This window comes from Mytilus edulis, chromosome 4 (genome assembly GCF_963676685.1).
Source record: "Mytilus edulis chromosome 4, xbMytEdul2.2, whole genome shotgun sequence".
Taxonomy (NCBI): Eukaryota; Metazoa; Mollusca; class Bivalvia; order Mytilida; family Mytilidae; genus Mytilus; species Mytilus edulis.
In genome coordinates this window covers 70,326,481-70,338,249 of record NC_092347.1, presented here as the reverse complement: position 1 = coordinate 70,338,249, position 11,769 = coordinate 70,326,481, and the positions used below count along the sequence as shown (strand labels likewise).

Genomic DNA, 11,769 nt, shown 5'->3' with positions numbered 1-11,769 from the left:
CAGACCACAATTAATTCCTCTATCAGTTCTTTATAACCTTTTGCATCATTAAAAAAATTGCACCATGCACTTTTGTCCAATTTTTGGTGTGTGTAATGTATAGTCCTAGTCCAAATATATATCCAAAATTCAGAAAAATTGTAGCAATCACTTTTACAAATTTAGCCAATACACATCCATACCCCTATTGACAAGTCAAGAGATGTTCCGAAAACTGTAAATATTACCTTTTTGCACTTGGCCTAATCACTCATTCCAAATCAAAATAAGTTAAAATACAACATCCAAAAATTTATTTCACCTCTCTTCTTTCATTTCCACCAAAAAAAATCTAAGAAATGAGTGAGGAAGGGAAAGAAAAAAAATTAAGGAAAAATACACTCTAATTAAAAGGAACTATATTCGTGGACAACGAAAAGCGGGGTCATTAATTGTGGTCTTGGGCCATCTGTCAAATTGATGTTCACCGATTTGATCATAATACTCATACTTTCTTAAATAACTTTTTATAAACGTGTATGTACAAAAGAAACCATTTTAAACAATTAACAATGCATGGGCTATCTTTAATGTATCGGTATTTCTAACATATTTTACCATACGCCATCTAAATATCTATCGAGATGACCTCTAAAACAGATAGTAAGCATATGCGATCGGATTTTCTAGGTTCTGTTTTATTTCGTTTTCTAGGTTTATACATATGTTATTCACAAGAATATTCTTTGTAGGCCGGATCAATTCCCGGTAGCCCCTTGTTTCAATTTTTAATGTCGACATTCTTTTTTAATGAATGGATCAAATGATGAACACTTGCGCACCATCTCAACTAAACAGGGATCAATTTAAAAGGTTGTATGACGATGGATTCAAATGAGTCGAATTATTGACTTGATAGAACATAATGTTTAAATGCCATACATGAAATTATGTTCATCATTCATGATACTAGGCTACATCGAAGGCCTTAAGCACACACAAAGTTCTGTAAAATGCTGTATATGATGAGATGAAGGTGTGCTCTTGTAGTATCTGTTTTTGTTTCACATGTGAGGTTTCTTATCCTTTTATCTCTTCTCTCGCTTTTTGCATATAATTCATAAGATTTTTTAAGTAAGACCTAATTTCAAGGTTTTCTGATTTCATGGTTGAACGTTGAGTCTTATTTTGTTTGCGAGCGTCACCGAATCCAAAATTTTAATAATGTATAGACCCTTTTCATGCGTTATGATGCTTTAATTGAAATCCCACGCAGGCATAAACGTTATTCAAGTCGGATGGTTGTTTTTAACTCGCCATAATTGGTAATAAATTATTTTGGAATTATAAGTAATAAAGACTATTAAGAAGCTTATTCAGTTTGTAGTGGGTGAATAATTTTTTTGTTATTTTTCAATGGCATTAAACTGCACGAAGCGAAGCTTACTATAGAATGCTGTGACGATAATATGTTTTCTCGAAAGATAGTTATTTGTAACAGATACTGTAGTAAAGGTAGATGAACGGAATCAAGAGAGAAAAGGGATCAAAGACTCAAACGCATGGGTTGCAAAGAGTGTTTTAAATTCTTTAACAATTCAATTCAATTCAAATATTTATTGCCATAAAACTACATATTTATAGTATGTGGCACAACATAACAAAATGAAAATAAAATTAACAAGATCATTAATATACACAATAAAAGTATATATTTCAAGAGTCCCCTGTCCTCAGTTCAATACTGTTTTGAAACGAATCCTAGCTTATCTGCCTGAATATGTGAAATTGGGTTGAGTATATATATGTTATATTATCTATGCCATTTAAATTTATAAAGTGGATTTTCTCATTTATCAAAAAATAAAAATAAACTTCTATTATTATGGTTTCTATTACAATATAAAAAGAAATGAATTTCATCTCTAATTTGCAAACATAGTTTTTGCATAATCTTTCTTCCCTTGGTATTTTAAGGTATCTTCCCCTTTCTATTAATAATTTATGGTCACTTAATTTAAATTTTGTTAATAGTTTTCTGAATTCAAGTTTTGAGAACGTTAAATATTTTTATTCTGTATTATTTATTTTTGCATGTTTATAAATAGTGAGTTTGCTGTTTTCCTCTATATCTGATATCATAATTTATCATTTTACTAGTTTTTCATAAAAATGCTTTAATTTTAATTTAATTTGTTCTCTTACATTTTTAGTTATCTTTTGTGAGGAATATGTTTTCGAAGTGTCCAAATTCATACCAGTTTTTTCAAACAATGGAGAATTTCTGTAATGAACTTTTTTTTATGTAATATGTGGAAAATCTATAAGCAGCTCCATATTGGAAAGAACACAACCTCAATAGACAACTTTGGGTGATGGTTTGAAACAAAAATTGGTATCGTATTTTGAAAATTTAGCTGGAAATTATTTTGGTCCATAGAATAAAAAACGTATAAAATTCCTCAGACAATTCCATAATTGTAGCAGATTCATGATTTTGATATGTGTACAATCAGAGACATATAATACAATTATATTATATATTGTATTATATGTCTCTGGTACAATCAATACGTGAATTTTCAAGGATCAGAAATAAAATCTGCAGGAGGATTTGATTTATAAAAACAGTATGTATACCTTTTCAGCTCCCTCCCCTCCCCAACATCCCATACTATATTCAGGTTTTGGGTCCTGTGTAGAGAGAGGTGATAACGAATTACTTACTTCACAAAGTATTACCATGTGAAGAAAACTTGCCTTGCCATAGTAGTCATTGACAGGTCATTCTGATAAAAAAAAATGTCCAAAATACTTAACTTCCCGATATTCAATTAACTTTGTTTTGAAACAGAAAGCAACCATTTCAGGTTTTCATTTTAAACAACTTAAAGCGCTGTTCCTTTGCTATTTGTTTGTTTTTTGCTGCGCATATACTGATTTGTATAATGGATGGATACTCATAACCTTCGTTTTTCAATGGAAATATATTCTGCATTTCTTCATTTTTTAACCATTTTTGGACTTGTCACCTCTTTGACTTATACTTCTCTTATTGCAAAACAACCAATCCATCGAACGTAAAGTAAGTAGTAAATCAATTTATTTATTTCAAGAGGGACTCACAGTTAGCAACACCAAATATAATATCGCAGGAGATCCTCAAACAATAATTCTAAAACAAAAAAATATAGTCTACATTGTACAAATCTACAAAAAAATATTATAAAAAGGTGATACTCATCAGATGGTACAAATAGAAATACATCTTACGAAACAGAGTGGATGTAGCTGGGTACTTGTACATCCCAACAACTCACAGGTACTGACAGCTAGTGCAAAACCAATCACAGCTTATAAAAAAATCATGCATATAAGAGTATTTTTAAACGCCAATATATTAACTATATACGAGATGTGGGTGACATTGTGTGATTTTACAAATAAAAACGCAAAGAAATGGAGATGTTTTTGAATTATCGCGCTTATTAATATTTTAAAATAGATTTTTTGAGGTAGTAAACAGTTGTCACGTGACGCTTGTTATCATTTGAAAGATGTGACATAATTTGCTAGTTTCAGCGTTTTTCTATCAGGTAAGTGCCATGTTGAAATGGTAATAAATAGGAAAACAACTACAGAAATAGTATCTTTGTATTCCTCAACATCGTTCGAGCGTAAGCCCAACTCTTGTGTAGGACGATGTCCTATAAAATGTGTTTGATGGGTGGGACTTGGGGAAGACAAGGAAAATTTTGAAACCATTGTGTTGAGATAACAGGAGGTGTAAATATTGAACAGATCGCACAAATTGATGAAAAGTTCACGAATTATCAGATAATAATTTGAAATCGTGAAGACACTTTATTGATGAAGCTAAATGTGCAGTGGCAAATATTGCAAGGCAAGTTTATCCTGATCCTGTGCCTAGAAATATACCCAAGATTCGTGAGATACTAAAAAGAATACCAATGAAGCCAGCAATCATGACACGTCGTTTCAATGTTTGGCTTTGGGATCAGAATTAAGGGCTTATTCTCATTTCGCCATGTTATATTTTTAATAATAGCATGAGAAAAAAAGCACTTAGTCTTATTCATATAACATAAGAATTATTTCCAATTAGTTCATATTGTGAAAAACAAGGCACTGATGTACACATTTGAATGTGCAAAGTTCATTTAGTTTCCAAGTTTGAGGATGTAAGATGCTGCATCACCATACTGAGGTTAATATGTTGGTTGGCGATATTTTCCAGGAGATTGAAGAATCTTATATAATTTGGACCACGCTTGAAGAAGTTAAGTCATAGTATACCATGTAACTAATTCAGAGGTTCTCGTTTGTTTATGTGTTACATATTTCTTTTTCGTTCATTATTTATACATAGAAAAGGCCGTTAGTTTTCTCGTTTGAATTGTTTTACATTGTCATTTCGGGGCGTATTATAACTGACCATGCAGTATGGGCTTTCCTCATTGTTGAAGGCTGTATGTTGTCCTATATTGTTGATATATGTGTCATTTTGGTCTCTTGTGGAGACTTGTCTCATAGGCAATTATACCACATCTTCTTTTTTTTGTATTTTTACATGTATTATCTTTATTATATATATAATTATAATAACACAATTTAAACAAAAATATATTACTTTATTTCTACGTCTAAAGTAATGTAATATATGTAAATAAGTTTGTGGGAATACAATTTTTTCTTTCTTTTTTAACTCTGTGTTGCATAACGTAAAGAATAATTGACAGAAAGAACTTTCTGATTGCATAAAATTTATACAATTGAAACTTATATTAAATTAAGCATAAAAGAAGCAGCTTTCCTTCTGACTCATGTTTTATTGTGGATTTTTTTTTGGTTTAAAATCATAAAAATTGTCACAAATTTGTCACTTTTATAAAAAATAATAATTCAAGAGAAACAATTCCCTAATTAAATGTTGTTGAAATTGCTATAAAAACACAGAGGTTTAATTTGTTTATTTAATATTTTTATCTAAATTCACATTTCGCCTTAGTTCAATTCCCATCTGGCATTAGTATATTTTTTACCTTTTTTTACCTTGAATTCACAACTAAGGCGAAATGAGAACACACAGAATTAAGGCCCAGGACGAAAAAAACGTTTACAATTTATTATCATATGATAAAAAAACTGTGTATTTTATTATATGCTGATGACGTTGTAATTATAGCAAACGATGAAAAAGAGCTACAACTTCTGTTAAATGCTTTATCTACATGGTGTGAGGACAATTGTATGACAATTAATGCAAACAAGAGTAACGTTGTACATTTTAGACCGCCATCTATACCTAGATCTGATGTAATTTTTAATTGTAATGGCCATACTTTTAAGTTTTCTAGTAATTATACTTATCTTGGTCTCGTTTTAAACGAACATTTAGACTATAATGTTACTGCAAAAGCAGTTGCATCTTCAGCAAATAGAGCTTTAGGGTTGGTAATAGCCAAGTGTAAACTTTTAGGTGGTGTTTGTTTCGATGTATTTGTAAAATTATATGAAAGTTTGGTTTGTCCTATAATAGAATATGGAGCAGGTATATGGGGTGTAAAAACATATTCTTGTATAAACTCCATACATAATAGGGCTTGTAGATTTTTTCTCGGAGTAGGAAAATATGCACCAAATGCTGCAGTTACTGGAGATTTAGGTATAACACCTATTTTTGATAAGCAGTGGAAAAGTATTATACGTTTGTGGTGTAGATTAAATAACATGAGCTCAAATAGGTTAAATGCAAAAATTCACAAGTGGGCTGATAGTATGAGTATTAAGCATAAGTGTGTTAAAAACTGGAATTTTTTAGTAAAGAAAAACTTCTGTGAACTAAATTTAAGTAATTTATCGTGTCCCGAAAATATGGACACTAACTATGTTTTAAGAAAATTTATGTCAAAATTACACGAAAAACATGTCGATAATTGGCATGCTGTTTTACATTCTGATAAATCTATATCGGGCAGAGGTGGCAATAAGCTACGAACTTACAGACTGTTTAAGGAAAATTTTGAATCGGAGGAATACTGCAAAATAGCTTTACCCTTCTATCACAGAAGTGCTTTCGCCAAATTTAGATGTGGTGTTGCTCCCCTAAGAATTGAAACAGGGAGATATGAAAATATTGTTTTAGAAAATAGAGTGTGCCATATATGTGACGTTTTTATTGAAGACGAAGCGCATGTTTTATTAAGATGTCCTCTTTATGACGATTTTAGAAACCATTTATATTATGTTGCTGAAACTTTTAATGACAATTTTAATACTTTAGATGATAATCAAAAGTTAGTGTTTTTATTCTCAGATGTAAATATGATACGTGTGTGTGCCAAAACCTGTCATTTGATTTTAAAAAGACGTAGAAATTTTATATATTGTAAATAGTATTTTATTTCATATTGTGTATTATATCTATGCATTTTAATAGTCTCTTATAATTCTGTATAGAATGGCTCTCATTTTATCTAGTGTTATTTTACAATGTATAAAGATTGATTGTACTTGTTGAGAGATGAGACTTTAATAAAACATTGAATTGAATTGAAATATGATCCGGGCGATCATTAAAAGTAACGGGCATAGAACACTAGTGCCCATTCTACACAGATTGAAAAACGCATGGTCAAAGTAAAACTAGTTATCTTTTCTGTCTAACAGTATTTGAAATCCGAAATTTTAAGAACCAAGCATGTATCAGACAGAATCTAAAACATTACCCTAAAACGATACATGATATGATAAATAATCAGCTGTAATGCAGGGCACGGTTTGATTCCACTTATCCCTAATAAAGAATTTTACAGAGTTGCTGCTAGTGAAAAGAAAGTCCCCAAGGATATCATGAGCTCAGTAGTGAGTGCTTCGTTTTGACATGTGTGTTACCTACTTTTTCAAAGTTCTCTGCTGATAAGTTAGGTTAATTATTGAGAAACTAAGGCTACAATTCCTTCTGGAAAGCTGACCATAGATTAATTTGGCTATACTTATTAAAAGACAGGCGAAAGATTCCAGAGTGACATTCAAACTTATAAGTCGAAAATAAATTGGCAACGCCATGGCAAAAAAAAAGAAAAAGACAAACAGACAAACAACATAATATAAATCACACGGAGGTTAATCCGGAAAAACACTTCGGTCGCTCTTAATTCTAAAATGTCTATAAGCTACTTGATCCACGAATATAACAGTTGTATGTGTGGTGCTCGGCTTTCATGGTAAATATGTAGCTTATTACTTGCAAACTTTGTGCAGTATTATATGTTTATTTAGATTTTTGATATGTCAAGAGATTTACTAAATGTTATTGCTCTAAGGATAGTATTCGTGAATAAAAATATCGTGCATACACCTTATGTGTTCATTAGTTTCACATCCCATCTTTTAGGGTAATATTCCATGCAAAGCACGAATTTCTTGTCATTCACCTCAAAAAGCTAGCCAACTTGTTAAACAGACTTGATCATAAGGGATATTGTTACGATACTATTGGCAGGTCATGGAAGATGACATTTGTTTTTTGAAAGATTCACTCATGGAGTATTTTGCTTTGAAAATAAACACATTTATTCTTAAACCAGTTATTGGCATGATACGGGTTATGTTCTTCTCTTGTGTTTTTACCATTCGTCTGTTTCCTATTCATTGTTCACATCGGGATAAGTTCCGTTTGAATTTGCTTAGTAACTTATTTCAAAAGCGTGTATCGGTCCTACATATCAACCAATGCCTTTGGAGTATTCCCGGTTCAACTTTTCTGGTCATATACGGATAACTGACATGTCCCAGAGATGTATACAGTCTGCAGAAAAATAAATTGGAGGCGGTTACTCCAGCATATTTTTTTTGCATAGCCACATTTTATACAAATTCTAATAGTGAAATAATATCATTTTATGAAAACTGTGTTTCATTTCATTATAATTATGTTTTACCAGAACATTTTCTTGTGAATTTATAATTTACAGCCTCCATACTAAAACAAAACGAACATGAAAAAAACTAATAAATTTCAGTCTTTACAGGAGAGGTAATATTTTTACACTAGATTTCCCATTTTTGAATCTGACCTGTAGTTTGACCTACTATTCATTTTAACTTTCACTTTCTAAAAGTGAATCCGACAAACAGTGGACTGGAAAGGTAAGGCTTAGTCCTTTTCCCGACCGTTAATGAAATTCTTGTTAATATTTGTATATTCCGAAGGCATACTGGATATTTTACGGAGGGGACAAACCTACATGTAGGTAAGGCTGTGCACGGCAAAATTATTTGCAATAAACTTCATCAAGTTTTTTACTGTGTTAGGAAAAACATCGAACACAATACAATCCAGAAAGGAACGAAAACTATACTTTTAAACCTTCATAGAAAAAAGGTTAAACCAGAATAACCAAAACCATTCAAATTTCGCAGGGAGAAATAACCACTTAAAGTCTTTAAATTAAAAAAAAATAATGATTGTTCTAATCACAATTTAATATTTACATTAACTAGATCAACCTTCACCGAGTACGCTTGAAAAAAAGTTTTCTAAGGCAACATTAAGAATTTCAAAGAGAATTAAAACCAAATTGACCGTAACTGTGTAAAAAATACTAATGTCCCGCGGATTTTTAAAATTTTATCTCCAGAGTCCAATCATCTTTGCATTTCTAAACCTCAAACATACTCAAATTTCGATTCTTCTCACATTTTTGTACTTAAAGGTTTTTCTGTGTTGAACTTAATCAGATAGTGTTATTTTCATAATCCGAAATTGTCTACACTTGCCTTAGCCAAAACATTCAACCCATTGAATCCATAGTGAGGAGCCTATGATTGTATTTTTTCGAGATTAATATGTAACGTTTATATTATAAGAAGTGAATGATTCTTTTTGTAACTTCATTTGGGTGTAAAAGCGTTGACCGAAGTACATTTTGTATGAAGCGCTTCTTCTAAAACTGTGCGCACTGTCAACGCTTTTACAACCCTATGAAGTTATGAAGTTAAAAAAAGAAGCATTCAATTCTTATAATTACATTTTTTAGCTAGGATCATGACAACACGATTTTTATCCAGTTTTTATTTCATTTATCTGTGCACTTTATCGTGTCATCGTGAATGATAAATTTTATTGTGTAATGAAGTTGATTAAGGAATAGCGAGATGTGCAGTTAGCCAATGAATCAGAATAACATATTATAATGAAACATAAATCTAATGCAATTATTATAGAATAAAGCGTGAAACGCATAGCATTAAATATTGCAAAATTATTTGTTTCTGATTCAGATTTGAAATGGCAACCCCTCCTACAAAATTTTGTGGCATTTGTGAACAAGAGCATATGAATGAACCTGCTGATGTTTGGTGTCCTGAGTGTGACGAAGCTTACTGTACCAACTGTAAGAAACACCATGGCTTTTCAAAGTTGTCCAAACACCATAAAACTATCAAAATTGAGGACTACTTCAAGTTACCGTCTTTTCTTTTGTCAACTAAACAACAATGCCATGATCACAGTTCTCCGTTTGAACTCTACTGCAAGACCCATAGTGCACCATGTTGTATATTCTGCATGAAGGACACACATATGGAGTGCCTCCAATTTGAACCTCTGAAAGAAATAGTAAAGGATATTAAACATTCTTCCAGATTTTCAATCCTCGAACAGTTATTGGAAAATGTGATGTCAGACATTGACTTTTTAATTGAACATACTTCTAAAAATATCTCGATTGTTGACAGCAAGACCAATGAATGCCTTGAGAAAATAAAGCAAAAACGGAATGAGTTGAATTACCACTTTGACAAGCTGGAGGAAAAGCTAAAAGAGGAAATACTTTTACAGAAAAAGACTACTGTTACACACGTCGAATCTATCACGACTGAACTGCACTCCAGAAAAGAAAATATTATTAAAGTAAAGGAAAATATTATGAAAATGAAAAACTTGTCAACTGATCTCCAAACCTTTTTTGGTTTAATAGAAATAGAAAAAGAAGTTTCTGCACATGAAAGCTATCTGAATTCCCTGAATGATTCTGAAAGCCTTCTGCAAACTGAATATAGTCTGAACACATTAGTAGTTGATGACCTTATATTACAGTTTAAATCTTTAGGACAGTTGAGTGTTGATAAGATCCCGTTTAAACATTGTCTTAATACGTTAAAGAAAGATCAGGCCCAGTTAAACGTAAATTTACCGTCATCAGTAGATAAAATTAAGATCAGTCTTAAATTTACAGCAAAATTGGGACTTGGAAATGCATACCTTACTGGATGTGCAATCAAACCAAACGGTGACTTTCTTTTTGTTAATCAGTATAGTCATGGGAAGCTTCTTACATGTAAGAGCGACGGGAGTAATGTAAAAGATCTCGTTACTCTTGGTACAACACCAAATGATGTGGCTTATATACCTCATAAAGACGTTGCCGTTATTACTTTTAGGGGTAGCAAAATAATATTTGTTGATCTATTATCAAACAAACAGATTAAAAATATCAACGTAAAAAGTTATGGAATTGATTTTACTAATGACAGACTAATTTTAACAGCATGTAGTAATATAATTCATTGGCTGGATATGCAAGGCGATGTTGTTTCCGAATTATGCTTGAAAACTAACTCATACTATGTTACTGCAACGAACACGTGTGTTTATTCTTCCGATTATAGCAATAAGTCAGTAATTTCTTCTGATTATAAAGGCAAACAGCTGTGGAAATTTACACACGATAAACTTTTTGAGCCCCTGGGAATTACATCTACTCTCAGTGGTTATATATTTGTGACAGACAGAAAGTCTAAAAACGTTTTCCTCATCTCCCCAGATGGTTCTCAAAGTAAAATTGTCCTTAGTTTTATTGGTGCAGGACCAAGAGCAATACATTTCAATAGAAGCAGGAACGAGTTACTGGTGACAAGACAATCTGGCGATGAAATATCTCTATACGATATACAATTTTAATTTTGGATCTAAAGATCCTTTTAGTGTGGTTAAAACTCCCTTTCAAAACTGTGCTTAAACATTGAAGAAACAGTAAATAAACCAAATATTATTTTGAAATTAGCATCAAAGATACCTAACTGATTGTTCGATCAAACTAGTACGTGGTTTACAATTTCGATTATAATTGAATGAAACTGTTTACATATACGAATTACATTATGCACAATATCTTTATATTTTCAAGGAAATATTTACACTTTTGGCTGGATTTTAAATGTTGCAGTTAACCAAATAAACATGAATTTGTATGTCTTTTTCTCATTGTTGTTGTTGAGTTGTTGTCTCATTGGTGTTTACCCTACATTAACATCAATCCATCCTATGTAACTGAAACTCATTAAGACTATAATAGATGAGTCCAATAATGAGGGGGGTCTGATCGATTTTTATGCAGTAATAGCTCCATACTTTTAATCAGGTCCACTTATAAATGAAGAGTTTTGTATTCAGAAAAATTGGTTGCGACGACTAAAATAAATATCTGCATTTATAGTCAATGAATTTGGCTTTAATTTGTATTGTATAAGTCCGTTTACGGGACGTATTATGGCATATCGTTGTCCGTACGTCCGTTGTCAACAACTTATAACGCTTTGGCAAATTTGCATGAAACTTGGGCTCCTTTTGATTTCTGTAAATGTCATATTTTGCTTTCCCGAGTTATGGGGGTTTATTCATTAAAAAGGGGGAAGTTTTCGGACAATAGCTCAAAAGTGCTTAAGGTAGCACCATACAAAGATTTTACACCTTCAGCCCCCAAG

At 31.7% G+C, this 11,769-nt stretch overlaps 1 protein-coding gene across 1 annotated transcript; it reads left to right on the top strand.

The window, feature by feature from the left end:
• The first annotated feature begins 3,499 nt into the window (after window positions 1-3,499).
• On the top strand, window positions 3,500-11,256 carry LOC139520385 (tripartite motif-containing protein 2-like). The gene is made up of 2 exons (XM_071312981.1): window positions 3,500-3,575; window positions 9,286-11,256. Exon 2 carries the CDS (start codon window positions 9,293-9,295, stop codon window positions 10,964-10,966), a length of 1,674 nt encoding a protein of 557 aa, XP_071169082.1. The 5' UTR covers window positions 3,500-3,575; window positions 9,286-9,292; the 3' UTR covers window positions 10,967-11,256.
• The last annotated feature ends 513 nt before the right edge of the window (window positions 11,257-11,769 follow it).